This window comes from Diadema antillarum, unplaced genomic scaffold (genome assembly GCF_040938485.1).
Source record: "Diadema antillarum isolate AM-2024a unplaced genomic scaffold, OU_Dant_1.0 scf00000006, whole genome shotgun sequence".
Lineage (NCBI taxonomy): Eukaryota > Metazoa > Echinodermata > Echinoidea > Diadematoida > Diadematidae > Diadema > Diadema antillarum.
The window spans coordinates 2,515,401-2,535,336 of record NW_027270895.1 but is presented as its reverse complement, the minus strand read 5'-3'; the positions used below and the strand labels follow the sequence as shown (position 1 = coordinate 2,535,336).

Here is a 19,936-nt window from a genome sequence, read left to right as displayed (position 1 = left end):
TCTCTAACATTCATCTCAGTGCAAAAAAAAACTGACAACTATTCTCAAATCTGACATTCCTTGATAATGCACAAGCACACACTGGAAAAGTCCAACCTATTATTACTACAGCAGGGTTGTGACTAATGGCAGCAAAAGTATTCATCATCACAAAGAAAAGCTAAACAATGCACATCTTGTTATATGATATCAAAGGAACTTGATAGTTTTCTCGATTGAAAACTGTGCAGTCCTCTGTGCTCATGACAGCAGGTACTGATCACCAACTTGACACCTTACTGTGTGTCTGCTGTGGCACAGAGGCTAATTACCTCCGCCAAGGGAGGAGGTTATGTTTTCGTTACCGTTGGTTTGTTGGTTTGTTTGTTTGTTCGTTCGTTCTTTCATTCGTTCGTTCGTTTGTCTGTGCGCAAAATAACTCAAAAAGTAGACAACGGATTGGGATGAAACTTGCAAGAAAGGTTGAGAATGACACGAGTAACAAACGATTAACTTTTGGTAGTGATCCGAGAATTTTGGGGGAATTTATGAAGGATTTTTGGTATTTTGGCAGGGAGGGTCAGTGAACTTGGGAGTTCAGGCTGCGCGTATTTGAGGTTTGCATGCACGCTCTAAAGTGCGTGCTCTAGTTTCTGCTGGGGTGAGGCGCGCTGGGCAGCAGAGGGTTTATGACGTAACAAAGGCTTCTATATTGGGAAATCGGCGACTTTCAGCACAGCATGGGTGGAAATATCTCTATGGAAGAACAAGATCAGTGGTGAAAATGATTTGCATGCTTGGCGGAGGTCTGCGCTCTCAGAGTGCTTTTCTAGTCAATTTATGAGGTTGGTTCCAGTGTACACAGCTTAGAACTTTCCAGTAACTGGTGCCACCATGTATGTTTGTGCAGGTTTGTATATGTATCTTTTTTCATACCGCCTGCTTTATTGCAGAGCTTGATCTCCTTTACATTATGGTGCCAGTTTTAAAGTATTTTCATTTTCAGTCCAAGGTTAAAAATCAAAACCATAAAGGCACTATTTTACCCTATATTTGAAACAATGCTTACAAATCTATCCACATTTGACTGAGTAAATTTTTTATTACATGAGAATTGAATGTTTCGTTTTTATTTTCGCTCAAATTTCAGAACGCAATGGCACCCTTCTGGTTATCAGCTGACGATACACTGTACAATTGTTTGATGTTTATAAATGTACATATCGTCGCTGGGGTGACAAGACCTTGTATCTGCAATTTTGGTGAAAATGACTTTTTTGGATTAATGGTCAAATAATGGATAAGTGATGTCCAGTCCAAATCCTAACTGTCTTACTCCAAAAATGAAGCCACCACGGCATGTCAAAGGAAAGGCTATCCCATTTGCTACAGTGCTTTGGCCGCTACGTTTTTTGGCTCTCCTGAACATTTGACATTTTGTAGATATGAGATCTTGTCGCCCCAGCGACGATATGTGTATTTACTTCATTGAACTATCTCAATATGCTATTACACTAGCTTGTGCAAGTGACTGTTGTTATTTTGTAATAATTTTGCATTATTTGGATACGGAAAAAAAAATAAATGAAATGAAATGAAGCTGTGGGGAATCGTGGAGATGACAGAGCCCCTAATACTACCTCTCAGCCTTGAATAGAGACTAACTCTCACCTGAGTTCCTCCATCTTTCTCCTCTCGCTCTCCAGCTCCTTCTTCATCTCCTCCACCTCGCCGCTCCTCTTCTCCAACTCCTCCTTGTGTTGGACCTCAGCCCCCTGGAGGGACTCCCGCACCGCCGTGATCTGGGACTCCACCTGTTGGGTCACCTCCTTCTGCACCCTGTCTCTCTCCTCCACCACCTGTTGCACAGATACCATCATGTCATGGGTAAGAGATGGGCTCACTTTTAAAGAGTATGGGCAACTCCCGTTAAATCAAAGTCCTTGGGACCGGTAGTTTTCTTTGCTATATCAAAATTTTGTTACAACGCATGGAAACTTTGCACCACAGACTTTATTTAATGAGAATAATTCTGGGACCTGAATTCTCACTTTGTTGTAATGAAATTACTGACACCGTCCCTATGATAATGCACAGCCTCATCCACAATTGTTTCAGTTTGACTCAGATTGTAAGCATGCATAACTTTTTTAAAATTCCTATAATATTATTAAACCCGTTGAGGACGGTTTGATTTTGCTACAACACGCATTTCCCATAGACACCTGCCCGAGTATACTCGGGACTCGTCCTCAATGGGTTAATATGTTTCCTCGGGAAGACACTTGACCAATGCAGAGAGTCATGAACTAAGGAATGAAAATGTCAAATATCAACTTCCTTTCCTCAGAAATAACCAAAAAGGAATCTGGTCGAAGGCAAAGAAAGTGTGGTGTATCTTACCTTCATTTCTGCTGAAGCTTTCTCCTTTTCTATCGATGCCCTGAGTTCAGTTAGTTCCTCTGTCAGACTTGAAATAGCCTCTTCATGAGTCATCTCCTGGGCTGCTAGCTGTCTCTCAAGGCTCTCCACTTTAGTGGTCGCCTCCCTCAGCTCCCCTTCTTGTTTCTTGAAGGTCTCGTTCATGTCTGCCTCCTTCTGAGCGATGGTCTCGTTCATCTCCTGCTGCTTGTTGGCAAGATCCTGGGAGAACTGGTTCTTGATCTGCACCAGCTTGGCCTCCGCCTTCTTCTTCAACTCGGCCAGCCTGGTCTTATTGTCTGAAGCGGCACTGTCCCGCAGGGCCTCCATCTCTGACTCGAGTTCCTGGATCCTGGCATCTCCCTGAGCCACCGCATCCTCCCTCAGCTTAAGGATCCGCTCCACCTCCCGCTTCTCCTCCTCCACGTCATTGACCCTCTTCTTGGAGGAAGTTGTCAAGTCTTGGATCTCCTTCTCCATGAGTTTGATCTGCTCTTCAGAGGCCTTCAGCTTGACCTGGAGGTCAAGGTTGCTGTCCACCAGCTCGTTTGCTTTTGACTTGTATTCTGCCAGGGCGGCCATTTCTTCCTGCAGAGTTGCACTCTCCTGCTTTGCTGACTGTAGAGTTTCGTCAAACTGTTTCTGCATAGATTCAATCATTTCAAAATGTTGCTGCTCAAGTTCCTCCAAGTGTTGCTTATGCTCCTTCTCCTTGCTTGCTATTTCTGCAGAATGCTGCTTCTCCAGATTCTCTATTATGCCAGTGTTACTCTTCTCATTTTCTGTCAGATTTGTGATTTGCTTGGTGAAGTTTTCTTCCAGGTCCTTGGTTCTCTTCTCATTCTCTGTTTTGAGTGTTTCCAGCTGAGATTCATGAGCTGCCTGCATTCTTTCTACCTCTGACTTTGAATGTTCTTCCAATTTGGAGACATTTGCCTGGAGTTCTGCAATCAGTTTCTCCGAGTCTTGCAATTTCTCTTCTTGCTCCATCTTCTCACTTCTGATACGGTCCACTTCTTCTGTCCACTGCTGCTTCATGGAACTTATTTCACCTGAGGATCGCTCTTGCAGCGACTCCAACTCTTTTCTTAACTTTTCCACTTCTTCTTTCAGAGTTGCTGTGACTTTGGCAATTTTTGCTTTGGCTTGTTCCTTGAGTTCTTTGAGCCTTTGAGCCGACTGTTCCTGCAGTTCCTTCTGTTTCTGTTCCATCTCCGCTCTCAAGTTGTCCACTTCCTTCTCCTTCACCCCTAAATCCTCCTTCAGTCTATCCAGCTGTTCTTGGTGTGTTGATTGCAGCCTTGATGTCACTTCCTCGATACCGACATCCTTCTCCTTGAGGAGACCAGAAAGCTGATCCTGAAATGATGTTTCTTTCTCCTCGAGTTTGCTCTCAAAGTCACTTTTTAAGGCTTCAATCTCTTCTCGATGCTTTGCTTGCTGCGTTTCCATGAGTTGTTCTAGTTCGTCACTCTTCCTCTTGGCCTCTGTGTCTTTCTCACCTAATCGCTGCTCAAAGTCACTCTCTTGCTGTTCAATCCTATTCCTGAAATCCTCAGCCTCTCTGCTATGATTTGCCTTTGCTTCTTCAATCTGTGCTTTAAGGTCTCCGATTTCATCATCTTTTGCCTTATACCCTTCTTCCATGTCTTTCCTCATGCCTGAAAGTTTTTGTTTGACTTTTCCCTGGAACTCCAGCACTTGTGTCTTGTGTGTCTCCTTCAGAGATTTCTCTTTTTCAGCGAATTCTTCCGTCAGAGTCTTCAGTTCAGAGTCCTTTTGTGCCACAGCCTCTGTGAGTTCTTTTTGTAGTGACTCAAGGAGGACATTCTGCTTTTCATTTTGTGTGTTCAGATTCCTAACCTGATTAGCGACCTGTTCCTCGATCTTCACCCTCTCCTGGAGGTCACCCTTGAGCTTCCCAATCTCTTCATCCTTTTCCGATATTGAGGACCGAAGAGTCTCAACCTCAGTGGTACTCTCCTCCCTCTGTCTGTCCAACTCTTCAGTCTTCTGCTGGAAGGATTCCACCACTTCTTGCATGGTTTTCAGTTCATCATGAAGAGAGAGAATCTCCTTATTCTTAGCACTCACTTCCGTCTCCAGACACTGCGTCTTCTCGAGGAGCATTGCATCTTTCTCAGAGACCTGCTTTTGTAAACTCTCCACTTCCTTCGATACCGTTTCCATCTCATTCTGCGTTTCGCTCTTTGCATTCTCAATTAAGGCAAGTAATTCATTTTCTCTCAATTTCAGTCCTTGGATTTCTGCTTCCAGTTCTTTGATTGTTGCTAAGTTGTGACTGATATCCTTCTCCTTGCTCTCTAGAAGAGACAAGGAATTTTCATGTGATTGTTTCAGCTCCTCCAGTTTGGATGTCAGTTCAGTGTCTTTCCTTTCCATATCTGAAGTTAAGGTTGAATTCTTGTCTTGCAGTTCTTGTAATGAGGTGGACAGTGAATGTTCCTTGTCTCTCAAACTGGTGATGTCTTGCTCAAGGTGACTGATGGTGTCATTGGCTTCTTGGAGCTTCTTACCCAGCTCCTGTGCTACCTCACCCACTGAACTTTGAGTCTGGGCTTCCCAGGCCTCTACTCTCCTAGCAACATCCTTCTCGTGGTTCTCTCTTTCCACACGCAATCTCTCCTCAAAATCAGTACTCTGCCTGGCAAGTGCTTCCTCGTGTTCACGTTCCCTAGAGGCAAAAGATTCTTCAAGTGTTCTTAACTTATTTTCCAGATTCATGTGTGATTCTGACATCTTCGTCAATTGCACTTCGACATCTGAATGAGATTTTCTTGATTCTTCAAGTTCTTTGGTGACGGCATCTATGGCATTATTGGCAGTTGTTAATTCTTCCATCTTCTGCTGCAGGTGAAGTTCTCCAGAGTGCCTCATCTCCTCAAACTCCTTCTGCTGATTCTCCAGCAGCGTTCTGGACTGGGTGAGCTCTGCTTGTAGAGAAGACACTGCGGATTCACCCTTGGACACTTCGTCCTGTACCTTGGCCACATTGTCCGTAATCTCTTTCTGCAGCTCGCCAGCATTCCTGGTCAACTCGGCCACATTTTCCTTGAGCTTCTCGATGGCAGTGTCCTTCTCTGCTCCAAGACGCTCCAGCTCCTTGATGTCCTCAGTGCGCTTCTTGTTGCTGTCAGTGAGCTCCTGGATGTTCTGTCGCAACTGTCCAACAAGCTCCTCGTGTCTCTGGCGCTCCTGCTGGATCATCTCATTGGCTGAGTTCAGATCTCCCTCTAGCTTGTTCTTCAGGGAGTCCATGGCAGTCTGTAGCTCCCTCTCCCTGAGCTGAAGATCCTGGACAGCCTTCTCCTTGACGCCAAGCGATTCGTTGGCCTCCTGGAGCTTCTTGCCAAGCTCTGCAGAAACCTCATTGACAGAACTGTTCTTCTGTACCTCCAGGGCCTCCAGCCTCCTACTCAACTCACGCTCATGGTTCTCCTCCTGGAATTTCAGCTTTTGTTCGTACTCACTGACTTTGTTTTCGTGTTCAACAACCTTTGCTTCCATTTCCCTGGACAATGCTTCAGTTCTCTGCTTGGCCTCCTCAATCTCCTGCTTCAGCGCTGTGATTTCTGTCTCCTTTGCCTCCTTCAGTTGTCTCTCCTCCTCAATAAGTTTGTTCTGTTCTGCAACTTTGCTGTCCATCTCTTGGCCCTTGTGGAGAAGTTTCTCCTCGAGGTCCTGGTTCTTTTGCTTGGCAGTGTCAAAGTCCTCTGCCAGCTTCTGCACTTCTGTGTTTTTCTGATCAATGGCTGCTGCATGGTTTTCCATCTCCTTGGACAATCTGGAGTCCAGGTCTTCAATCTTTGCTTCCATTTCCTGCTTTTGGGCCTGCAGATCCTGTGGTGAGAAATTATACATTGACTTTGAGGTGAATTGCAAATCTCATTCAAGAAAATCTTATTAATCAATATATGTACTTTAGCTGAAATGCAATTTTAGATGCACACATGAAAACCCCTATTAATTGTGACACTGTGGCACCTAATTCCAATGAAAATGCCAAGATTTGAAATGTATGCCTTTCATCATGCTGACGTTTTCAACAAAGTATGGATGAAAAAATGCTTCATCTTTTGAAGGTAGTAAGAGATGAAACATTTCAGCTGCACAATTATCATATTGGCAGCACACTGTACTAGATGTTCAAGTGAAACAGGAAAATAGAGAGAAAATATATCACTTACGATGATGCATCTTTCATAGGATAATGCTTGCTTAACTTTTTGAATGATGTACACAAAATCCCTTGTGTAGTGCAACGATACAAATCACCAAATGAAGATATCCTCAATTGCCGAAGTACTCTTTCAGAATCAATGATTTTTACCCACAGTTATATCATGCCTAACAACCACAGCAATTTGTGTTTGCCTTGGTACTTTGTAGCATCACCATATTTGTTGATTTCTTTAAAAAAAAAAAAACAACATTCAAGAGGGGAAATTTGAACTTATCATGACACTGAAAAGGGCAAGCATGTAATGTTGGCTCACTTTTTCTTTTTTTTTAAAGGGAAAATATGTGATATGAATTAATCTGTTACATACATAGGAATATGAAGTGCTATAAATTTACCTGAATTTTTTGCTTCATGGCTTGAGCTTTGGCCACAAGACTCTGGAGTTGGTCCACCTTTTCCTGCACTACCTTGTCATGATTCTGCTTCAAGTCATTCAGCTGCTCAAACAATTACAGACAAATAAACACACAAACAGAAAAACAGAAACATTACTTGCATGTTGAGCTAGAGGCCTACAGGCCATTATAATGAAGTCGAGCCCAGCAGTTTTTTTTTCCTTTATACTGAAATTTCATTATAGCTAAACAAACAAAATACATTAAAAGATATATACAGACAATAACTCCAGAGTCTAATTTCTTTACTTTTTTAATAGTCACAAAATTTTGTTATAGGCTGGTACGTTATAGCATAGTCATAAGTGCACTGTTAATTAGCTGATGTTTTTAGTGTTCAGGACTGTACTGTGCAGAAATAGATTGGCCAAATTAGCCAAGAAGGAAACACTAGAAATAACATCAGATCATGACATAATTTGCGACAAAATATCAGATGAAAAACCCCAATGGGAGGCCAGAAGTGTGTGCCCACATCTAGTCATGTCATATCGTAACCACACTTTATCGTCCTTAATTATCGCTGCCTGAATTCAAATAGGGAAGTGTGACTGAATTGAAACAAGGTTGCACATATTGAGCCCATCACCCTCCCATGAACATGAGCCAGAAAAAAAACGTAACAGAAATAACTCTCAATTATGGCATTTCAATTTCCTTTTCTCACCAGAACTGATCAATCACCCTGCATTTCACATTTCCTTTTACATGAATGTTCATTGCTCACAAACTGTTGGGGAAAAAAAAACAAGTCCAGTAATAAGAAATTTTCCTCATTTTAGTTTTGAACTCAAAAGGCCACATGGCCCACGACCTGGTAAATATCACACTTGTTTGAGGTGATATGAAAACCTTGACATAATCAAGGACCCAATTATGGCATCTCAATTTCGTGCTCTCATCAATAATGACAAATAATCCTGTATTTCAGATTTCCTTTTACACGTGCATTCATGTTCACTCACTGAAGGGAAGGGGAAAGATTGGGTAAAAATCTTGTGATAAGAAATTTTCCTCTTAGTTTCCAAACTCTAAAAGGTCAACATGGCCCACAACATGGTATATATCGCAGATTTGTGAGGCGATATAAAAAACCTTGACATGAAAATATTCTATGATGTGGAAAGTGAGGGCCAAAACCTAAAGCCTGCATTTACATGCAGGCTTTTCTTGCCCTTGGCAGCCCTGTTTTCTACGTCACAACCTAGGTTTGTCTGTTTGTTTGTTTATTTCATTTGTGCGTTGTCTCTGTGTTAAAATTTATCTTATCTATGTTTTGCTGAATCAAATGTGTTTTGTGTTTACCCATGTACACATGTCTGAAATGCCAAATAGAAAATAACAATAATGATCATAATAATAACAACAACAACAACACCAACAACAATAATAACGATAACAATAATAATAATCATCATAATAATAATAATAATGATAATAATAATAATAACAAATTACCTGCTGTTTATAAAGCTTTTCTGCCTCCACGTTGGCAGACTCAAGAGCCTCCTCATGCTGCTGTCTCAACTCATCCACATAATTTCGGTGTTCCTGTGGTAGAATTAAATATGGAGCAATTAATACACTTAATGCCTTTTAACAAAAATGTGATGAATACATGTTTAATATTTTACACAAGTCATCAACAGATTTTCCAAAAAGTTTAATATAACTAGAAAAGCACTCTGTAAGCGCAGACCTCCGCCAAGCAGCTACTTTCCACCAATGATCTTGCTCCCATACGTATGCAAGCTGAAAAATCACCCAATTTCCCAATATGGAAGCCTTTGTTACGTCATAAACCCTCTACTGCGTGGCGCGCCTTGCCCTAGCAGAAACTAGAGTACGCAGACTTGTGCGCGTATGAAAACCTCAAAAATGCGCAGCTTGAACTCTCAAGTTCATTGACCCTACCTGTCAAAATATCGAAAATCCTTCATAAAATCCATAAAAGTTTCCGAATCACTACCAAAATTTAATCATTTGTTCCTTGTGTCATTCTCAATCTTTCCTGCAAGTTTCATCTAAATCCGTTCCAAACTTTATGAGTTATTTTGCACACGGACAAACAAATGGTAACAAAAACATAACCTCCTCCCTTGGTGGAGGTAACTAGAAATGTCGCTACAGCGACTGGTATGCCTCTGCCATAATGCATGGTTCTCCTAATAGGTCTATAGTACAATGTCTTGACAATGTGTGATGACAGTTTCACATATCTGGCAAAATACTGAAATGACAGGTTTGTCACAAATGTGTTGAATGTTCACTTTCCTTGCACTAGGTTTGCTATATTGTCTACTATTACTACTACTACTGTATCCAATTTCACTACTACTACTACTACAAACTACCTCTATGACTACTTCTACATGTACTTTTACCAGTGCCACTACTATTTCTTCTACTACTACTACTACTGCCACTTCTACTACTACCACTACTACTACTTTCAAATCTACTTGGAAAGCTATTAAAACGAGGTTGTTCTCCCAGTACCTGACTCAGTTCCTGTATCCTAGTAGTGGTCTCCTCCTCCTGCCTCCTAGCCAGCTCCTGGGTGCTCTCATTCTGCTGTGCTCTCAGTTTGGCCACGGCTGCCTTGCTCCTAGCAGCGATCTCCTCCACCTTATCCCTCAGCCCCTTGGTGTCTGTCTGGTAGCGCTCCTGCAGCCGCTGGAAGGCTGCATCTTGCTCTAGCTTCTCCTGCACAGGAAGAGAGAGATGACAAAAAGGTCAGAGGGAGCGCATCTTCTCTTCTCACATCTCGCTGGCTGGTTACCAGTACTAAGGGCAGAGTATGATGATATGCGGTTATGTCTGCATGAAGAAGATAATCATCTATTATCAACTTAAAGGGACTGTACAGTACTGGTTGAGGTAAGGATTCATGTTTTGAACATTCCTAAGTGAGATAATGAAAAGCCTCTTATGAAATATGAAAGAGCATGTAATTTTAAGAATGATTCAACGTTTATTAGATGAAAATAGGTTTTCAAATGGCTGAGATATCTAAAAAAGTGCTAATAATAAAAGGCGACATGCCCCAACTTTATTAGTATCTTTTTGTTTCACCTTGTTTTTGGATATCTCAGCCATTTCAAAACCGATTTTCATCGAATAAACTTTTGATACCCCTTAGAACTGCATGCTCTTTGACATCTCATAGAGTGGTTTCTGAATATCTCACAAAACGGTAAAAGCTAAATCTTCACCTCGACCAGAACTGTACACACCCTTTAAAATCAATTGACAGCTAATTCAAAATTGCCATGTTGGCTGCAGAGGATGGATTTGTTGCAACATTTTCCAGCTGGAAACATGGTTTTGAAACCTATGTTTCTACACATAGCTTTTATACATTTGCTTGTAAACAGTAGTCATGATCAAAAACATGGTTTTGAAACATGATTTTGAAATGCACAAGAAAAGGCAATTTAAAATTGTAATCAAACATGGTTTCAAATATCTTTATATATGCAACAGTGATTTGAAACATGATTTATATGACATCATACTTGTATGCACCCTGTTAAACCTTTGTGACTAATTGCCAAAGGACAAGCTATATGTATAGCATATAATGCAATATGTATTGGCACAGTTCAAGCGAGTCACAAACATGTTCAAGAGAAACTGTATAAATGCTCTGCTGTCAAACCATGTTGCAAAACTATGCTTCAGAACCGAGTTTTGGGATATGTAAAATCTTATAAATGCAGTCAAAGTATTTTGTTAAAGCGAACATCTTCGAAATTGTGCAAATGATGTGTGACTACACTCCATGTAAGACATATTTTTAGAGCAGAGAGACAGAGAGTGATATGAGCAGACAAACAAGAAATATATGTGTAAACAAAGTAAAGTGCACAATCGTCTAGGTATTGAAGTCGTGTGTTGATCATATGCCTGTATGAACATGGTGCTTTGGCAGTTGGTAGTATACATAAACCTAGCCTGCCACGTGATCAATGGTCTGAGAGCAGACGTGGGATGTAACTGTCAAGATACGAATGAACTGACCGATTTCATAGAGTCAATGACCCTCTGAAGCTCATCCTTCTGGTTGTCCTGGGCGCTGACCGCGGCCATCTTCTGGAGTTCTCTCTCCTCAATGGCCATCATCATCTCTCCCTCTTTCTCCTTCAGGATCCGTTGGTGCTCCTCGACGTGTCGCTGCAGGGTTAGCTCATGTTCTCTGTCCTGCAGTCATCCACAGAAATTTCAAAAGGAAGCAAACATCCATTATATAAATAATGACTGCTATGAGGGGCACAGTTAAAATTATGGGCCCAAGGTGATGTGAAAACCGTAACTATGCCCGAAGCGAAGCTGAGGGCATGGTTATGGTTTTCACATCACCGAGGGCCTACATAATTTTAACTGTACCCCGAATATCAAGCAGTCATTATTTGTTTTATATACCGAAAATATAGATTCCGAAATATAGATACCGAAAATATAGATTCTAGTCTCTTTAACAGCACTCGTAATCAATGCTGATCGACAGCGCGGCGGTCGTATCATTGGTGCGTACATGAGTGATCATCTATGTGTACAGTGTACGCGGGGTTTGACTGTCTCCAAACCAGTCCGCTAGTCTCTTTTACAGCACGTGCATCGAATGCGCGGCGGTCGTATCATTGGTGCGTACATTATGAGTGATCTATGTGTACGGGGTCGCGACTGTCTCCAAACCTATTTACTAACTGTGCCAGGGCCCCGGTCACAGTAACTCAAAAACAGGGCACAGCTATTTTCATGACTCCCCTTTTAACCAATCAGATGAGAGGATTCTAGAAATGAGGTATATAACATCTCCTAAAACACCTCAAAAGATTCTTGCCACCAAATTGGATGACAGCTCATCACATAGCATTCACTACACAGTACCAATCACATGACATTCACTAAAAAAGTGTCAGATATCTCATTTGATGAATCCTTGATTCTGATTGGCTGAAATCAGGGGCATAAATGCAACTACTGCCTGCAGTTTCATAGTACCTAAACTGCCCCATAGCATCATATTGCCCCATAGCACAAAATGCCCTCTTTTTTTATATTAAAGTATGCAGTACAAGTTAAATGTGCAGACCTGTGTGCACATGTAATATAAATGCTTTGCTTCCACAGCATGAGAGGAGACCCTTGTCCAATGTAATCTAAAATAATTGCAATACTATTTGGGACATAAAACACAGTCATTCAAATTCATTTACTTCGATGTAGGGCAATTTGTCAATCAGTTGCAACGAAAACAGAGTCATGTAGACTGCTTTTATGCTAGATATTGTTAAAATTATTGCCCCTTGGATTTTAACTCCGTGCCATGATCCTTGGAGAAAGCTTCTCCGAATGTTTCATGGAGTCACAATCCTTTGGAAGAGGCAATTTCAACAATGTGCAAAAATCATTCCATATCTGTATAATATTGCCTGCTCAGCAAATGCCATCTAGCAGCTTTGGATTAAATGCATAATGACATAACATACCATTTATATTATTTCCACAAGCTTTTCAATACACTCACAGTTTGCCATTCATCTTGTGTAAGTCGAGAGGATTGTTGTTATACATAAATACATTCTGTACTCAAGCCTTAGCTTGGGGCACGATCGGATCATTACTGTAAAACACAATATTTTCACGACATGAAATTTTCATGAGTTGCCTCTGACACTCAATGTGTATAATAAACAAGAACTTTTGCGTGCATTTTAATTTTGCGAATCTTGGCTCTCGCAAAATTCGTGAAATTAAAATGCACATGAACATTCCTCGTTTTACAGTACTCATGTCCTAGTTGTTTCATAAAACAAATAATGAATGGACTTTATTCTTGAAACGGACTGAGATTTTTCTTTCAGTGAAAGATGAGATGCTCTATTCAACTCTCTTTTGACTTGTTACATCAAGCAACTCATCTTTCATTTTGTGAAAAATGTCAATTTTTCACGAGGTGGAAAATGTATCACTTCACGAATAAAATCATTCTTTACTCATATACTGGTACACACAGAGATGTGAGTGCATACTGACAAGCTGAAGGGAAAATCCAGAACCTTCAGTTTACAGAATGCTCCCTTGCAGTTTGATGAACATTACTATACATACACAGAGTTCAACTGTTTGGGAATGGCTAATTGCATTCTCATCATTAATTTACTTTGGAGCAGGGTAGAAGTGGGGAAAAGGAATGGAAATATTTTTCCCCTTTGATGCAGTAGGCAAAGGAGACATGATATACCCTGAAGCCTCAAAGTCTGGTCTGCACATAATCAACATCAGACAAGTTGACCTCAGATTGCAGTTATACTCAGCTACAACTGTACTTTCTTACTGTGGCCAGAACAAGTACAAGCCTTCCTAATGGGTTTAATAGATTCAGCTTAATACAAAGGCCAGACTGAATGCCTAAATATAAACTGCAATGCCATTTTGTGGGAGTTTCGTTGTTGTTGTTGCTGTTTGTTTGTTTCTTGCTCCCATTTCAGACTTGCTAAATTCAGGATGAACATCACTGAATACGACCCTTGCCCATTCTGGCGGAAATGAATCTATTCCAGACCGAGATAATATACGGCAGGAAAAATGGCTGGCAGGGTGGGGGTAGCAGTGGCATACTGTGGGCCACGATAAGCAGCTACATCCCCTCCTGAAGGAGACTCTTTCATGAAAAGTATCTAACATGACAGGATTGGAATAAAAGCAGCACAAGGATGAAACTTTGTCATTGGGCAAAAAATGGAACAGTTATCATGAATGCCAAAGTGACTGGAAATGTCATTGAGGCATCTAACATTGTATCTTAATGAGACTAAGTGTCTGCCCCAGCACTTTAACCCATTGAGGATGAGTCCCGAGTACACTTGGGCAAGTATCTATAGATGGGAAATGCTTGTTGTACCAAAATCAGTCTGTCCTCAATGGGTTAAGATAGTTACTCTTGTTGGTTGCAATAAACCACTGATTATGATATTTGGATATCTATCATAGCGAATTGCTGCCTATGCTAGCTTTTGTTTGTGTTTGTGGGTTTTTTTTTCATTCCTTATGGGCTTTTGGTCACTCAATGCACTTTATATAATAATTTAAAAAAAAGTGTTGGTCACATGACTGCATACAGAAACTTTAAATACACATTCCATGCATGGAGTTGAGGCTAATTTCAGAGATGCATCATGGACACCATGTTGTATCTTCGCAGACAAAGGAAGTCAAAGTCTTTGTGGTGAATCACATGAATTCAATCGTCAGTCTCTTTGTGTATCAAGCAGACAAGGGGCCTAGAAATGTCACAGTTGCACAACCAAGACGAAGCTCTATTTTGAGATGATCACATGGCGCAATAAGGGAAGATATGCCAACATTCAGAAGGTCATATCTTCTGCTCACATGTGTTTGACAACATATGTTTGACCTGGTACGTTTGACATACATCTAATCTGATATGTTTGACACAAAATGTTTGACCTTATATGTTTGATCCACCTGACACAATGTACAGTATGTTTGACCTGATTGATATGTTAAACCTCAAACTTCTTCTCTGATACATTTCTTTTCCATCACTTCAATAAATTTAGCAGTGGTTTTATTTTAGTGAATTTTTTAAGCTGACCAGTATTCTCAAAGTCAAAAACATGTATAGCCTCCCATAATATACAATGTAGGATGCACCAATGTTTATTAATTCCTTGTTGGAAAACTTGCTTTTCAGAAGGGATGATTTTTATCATTCCATCAGTATGGTCCTTTTTCACCATTAAACTAAGTGCTAGCTATCTTGCAAGTGCCATTAATTAGGCTACAATATACAAAATATTAAGTACATTGTACGTGCACACATGTAGAAAACATTAAATAATAAGTATGTGGCATATAGTATGCATGTATTTAAGCAGTATCTACAGAAGCTTATACGTGAAGCGCCAATGCGAGCTGTTTAACTCACCAAGGCGCCTTGTTTCGGCCAAAAAGATGACAAGGCGACTTTTACAAAGTCGCCAAGGTGCTTTGATTAAAACGAGAAGACGGGAAGGCGACTTGTAGAAAAGTCGCCAAGGCGCTATGATCAAGATGAACAAGTCGCCTTCGCGAGTTTATACAAGCCGCCTTCACGCCTTGTCGTCTTAAACAAGGAGCCTCTATAGTGAGTTTGTAAAAGTCGCCTTGTTGACCGAAACAACGCGCCTTGGCGAGTTAAACAACTTGCCTTGGCACTGCACGTATAAGCTTCCGTAAGTATTTGATCATCTTGATGTTGACTTTGTAATCCATATCAACAGACCATGTGTTGGAATGAAAGATTGTTTGCCATGTGTAACCTTTCACATGACAGGCGTAAGTGGGCGGGAAATGGCATGGCAGTATGCAGACTTTATCAATAACTGGCAGACGGGATAGCTGAGGGACTATGAAGAGTAAAATAAGACCTTTAGGGGAGGAAGAGGTGCAAGCTACGTGTGGGAAGGTGTTAACGACTCTGTCATGTCTGTCAAATGGAGTGGGGTGAGAAGAGGCTAATAGGTGGAAAAACGCCATGTGCTCTGTGTGCAGGTCTGAAAACACCACGTGACCGAGTGTAAACAACACAGCAAAATCTGATACCCCATTCACACTTAATTAGTGACCTGTAGGCCCAAGATGTGATTACTTGATAGATAAATATCAACAACATGACTTGTACAAACACACATCTCCATGTATGTGTGAACATGATTTGCTATCCTCAGCATACCAGCCTGCTACTACTCTCTGGTTTTTGTGGTTTTAGATACTGTCACTAAATGCAAGTTAAAATCAGCAGTGATGCAGCCGAAAAAATGAAGCGCAATATCTCGAGGTGCAGTCTTCATCACAGAGAGGCATAGCAGGAGATATGGATCACAGTCCCATCTATTGCTATTTTTGGAAGCTCCTCATGTTTGGTTTCCCCTTTTCCCTAACAATCTAAAGAGGGTGCCAGTCTCGGAGGAAGCCAGCGGTACCAGCGGGGCGTCTGGGGGACACAGGGGAGATGGCTGGGGTCACGGCTAGGAGGTCACAAGACTTTTACATCATGAGGCTCTAGCTCAGAAGACAGCTTGCTAGTGTAAACTATTTCACAAGTGAGAACAATGATGATAAGTAGGCATGACAGCAGAGCATAAGACTTTGCCCAAACTATACTCAAGATGAAATCAATTATTCACACAATGTATATATTCAGAATGTAATGAAGGTCTGTCAATGAACATCAGTACACACTTGTATCTTTTCTGAATGTTAATGCAAGGCAGCTATAATCACTGCAGTTCAACATTTCGACCTTAACCCTTGGTTATGTGAACAAAAACACTAGCATTTATGTGCAGGTGCTGCCTGCCCATGTGGCATTGGTACACCTGTACATTGCTCTCATACTTATTACCTCTGCCAAGGAGGGAGGTTTTGTTTTCATCGGCATTTCTTTGTTTCATTGTTTGTTTGTTTGCTAGTCTATGTGCACAATAACTCAAAGAGTTGGGGATAGACTTGGATGAAACTTGCAGGAAAAGTTGGCAATGACACAAGGAACAGATGAAACAATTTTGGCACTGATCTGGGAATTTTCATGGATTTTTGAAGGATTTTTTAATCTTTTTGCAGATACGGTCAATGAAGTTGGGAGTTCAAGCTGCGTGCATTTGAGGTTTGCATCTACATGCTCTAAAGTGCGTGCTCTGCTCAGGCAAGGCACGGCGCAGCTGGAAGCTGATGATTGGATGATTTTCAGCATGTGTGTATGGGTGGAAAATAGCTGCTTGGCAGAGGTCTGCGCTCTCAGAACACTCTTTTTAGGTTCTCACTCAAATGGAGGGCAAAATTTGGCAAATTGTTAAGCTCACATTTTTATTTTGACTCACAAAATTCATGAAAACAAAACCCCGGGCAAAATATTCACTATCTACAGTCCACCCTTCAAGATGACTATCATGTTTTAGAGTAGTAGTCTGATGGGGTAAGCATGTAGTCTTTAAATAGGGAGTGAAATAGAATATGAGTACTATGTCACCCATTGAGGATGAGTCCCTATTATACTCGGCAGGTGTCAATGGGAAATGCATGTTATAGCAAAATCAGCCCGTCCTCAACGAGTTAACCCGTTGCGGATGGGCTGATTTTACTATTTATAAAGAAGAGGAATTTTACACTGAAATACTCACACTGTGCAAATATCCTAAATATTCTGACTTCCAAAGAGTCAAACTTACTGGCTACTAATTTACATAAAATCTCTTAAAATAGTTTACATGTGATCATCCCCCCCCCCCTTCTCTCTGAATCACAGACAGTCAGAACCATGAGAACACCTACCATTGCTGAGGAAATACTTGGTTGACCAATATTGCAGAGGGAATCAGAAACGGAGGAAATTGATCATAATACTGTGTTATTTTTAGGGGAGTTTTCTGAACTTGGGTCGAACAGGCTCTCTTTTCCCAGTCATGACACAACTATTTCTACCCTAGGAACTCTGGGGCTCAGGAGGGGGGGGGGGGGGGCTAGCTGAGTTTCCGGATTCTACGAGGTGCCAGCGGGCCCAGCATGCATTGTGGGCTATCCTTGTGACTATGGCTATGCATGTCACGATGGCTGTAGAGATCGCTGGCATATCTTCCCAGAATTGACTGAATTTCATCTCTAAGCAGAAATTTGATATAGCCTAAAAATTCAACCTCATTGTTAGACAAAAATCAGGCTTTGCTGTTGAGAAACAAATATCACTTTGCTCCAGTTCCTTCAACTCTTCTTTGACATGCTGGTTGCACTTCTGTTTTGGATTTTTTTTTTCTGCCGTTAGAATCATTTCTCCTTCTTATTAGTCAAGTATCAAAACTGAGGCCCTGCAAATTAGTGGTAGTGCATTGTAATTCAATATTCACTATCAAAATTGCCATATCCTGATCTTTTTATATGAATGTATTTGATGTATTTTGTACATTTGTGTATATGGGTAACTTGAGCTTCTACTAAAAATTTCATAATGATATGACCCACAACATTTCAAATTTGGTTGCTGCTTTCAACTTACGCTGTAAAGATACATACTGCAAGAGAAATTTTGAGGGGTCAGAAATATTTCTAAGCACCACTACAGTGTATGAGTGAACAAGGACTATCATGAAATGTACATAAATTGTAGGAAAATAGAAATGGAATCAGGCAGATATTGCCTTTATTACACACTAAACTGACAAAAACAACTGGACAAGCAGTAAATCTGTGAAAAATCTGTAATCGTATTAAAAATCAGTTGGAACATGTCTGATACATGCAGATTTTCTAGACAATCTTGTCTCCTCGTGAGCCAACTCCCCTAATGTCATAAGAGTAAATCTTTCGCTAAATTTTGGATATACTGCATTGAACAAGGCCAAATGTTGTACAGTATAGTAATTCCCACTTCCACAGCGATTTCACACACTACAATCCTTAGCCCTACACATTTGACACCGACTTTTCAGCATGCCCTCACTTGGCAGTAAACGAGCCGCACTATTACCCCTCCTCGCCAGATGTTAGATCCAGAAGGGTGCGCTTCCTCCCCCTGGGGTGTGAATGCCGACATGTGACCCGGTATCACTCGGCACAGGCTACCAATCTTCCTACACAGTCATTAGATGATGGACTTCTCTGTGCGTTAACTCACGAACAGACAGATTCTCAGGTTACAACAGCCCAATTAACCTGCTTCTCCTAACACGTGACAGTCCCTACTAGATATAATACTAATCACACAGCAAATTACAATTGTATGTCTCTGTAAACAATGAAATTTAAAGAAGCCCTGTGTTGCTTTTAAAAAGAGAACCAATGTGACTTTCTGGTATTAAAATCATGAATTTTTCCTGATCATGCAGATAACAGAATATCACTCAGAAATGAAAATCAGCTTATTTTGAAGGAGTTATAGGCCAAATGTAAAGGATAAAAGTACATGTACATGTACTATTAAACTATAAAGCACAACATTTCTATTGTTATACAGTTCATGTACCTTGGGATATAGTTTGAATACCGTTACCAATTAAGAGTTACTGCACACATTTCTTATAAGTATGGACAACAAAGAAGAGTCATCAAAAAAACTTTTGTTCAGTTTGGACCTTCTCAAAGCATTCTCACAATGAAGTCAAAAGTTCTTTGTGACCCGGAGTGGGACATTAGATAGCAGGATACACTTCTCACACAACCAGGCTTAATGTGGACTACATGATCCCACAATGCACTGTCTAAATTCGGCCCACCTCAGCAACTTCCTGTCAGCGTCAGGCAGGGTGGCGAGCACTTAATATTGAATGTTGTATGTTGGTGTGGGATGAGCTGTTGCTTAACACAACAGAAAATCTTTCCTCACTTGCATGTACCCCTAACAGTGACTCCAAAGTCAGGGTCACATCTCTTAAAGTCTACGCACATGTGTAGCATATCAAAACATACATACTTTTCATATGCTACACTTTCACTTCTATGCTAGTACCAGTGGAAAAGAACAAGCATAACTCCTGAATGTTATCATTAGTCAAGAAATTCACCTAGAAAAACCATAATTGTGCCAACAGACTCTTAAAAACAACATCTTTCATTACTAATTAAAGAAGAAAGTGCTGGATTTCTGCCATACACTTTTGTCTTTACTTGCACTTTCATGCTAAAGTTGTCTTCAAGAAAAGCCTGAAACTTGGGTTTCACTTTTTTCCTAGTCCAAACAATCCACAACAGATGAGACTTTCCATGTGAGATATATGAAATTTACCTTTTTGTCTTTTATGTCCCCTAAAACTTACTGCATGTCAGTACAGTCTTCTACAGACTTTAAAAGGACAAGCTGACTATGTATTTCTGGCCA

At 40.8% G+C, this 19,936-nt stretch overlaps 1 protein-coding gene across 1 annotated transcript in view; it reads right to left on the bottom strand.

Annotated features, from left to right (window-relative positions):
- Positions 1-19,936, bottom strand: part of LOC139716185 (uncharacterized) — a 78,925-nt gene that overhangs the window by 19,211 nt on the left and 39,778 nt on the right. The window contains exons 13-18 of the mRNA XM_071627752.1: positions 11,083-11,262; positions 9,559-9,765; positions 8,518-8,610; positions 7,000-7,101; positions 2,383-6,261; positions 1,651-1,838 (exon numbers count right to left, since the gene is read on the bottom strand). Coding sequence (XP_071483853.1) covers positions 1,651-1,838; positions 2,383-6,261; positions 7,000-7,101; positions 8,518-8,610; positions 9,559-9,765; positions 11,083-11,262 — 4,649 coding nt within the window. The remainder of the gene's footprint in view (positions 1-1,650; positions 1,839-2,382; positions 6,262-6,999; positions 7,102-8,517; positions 8,611-9,558; positions 9,766-11,082; positions 11,263-19,936) is intronic.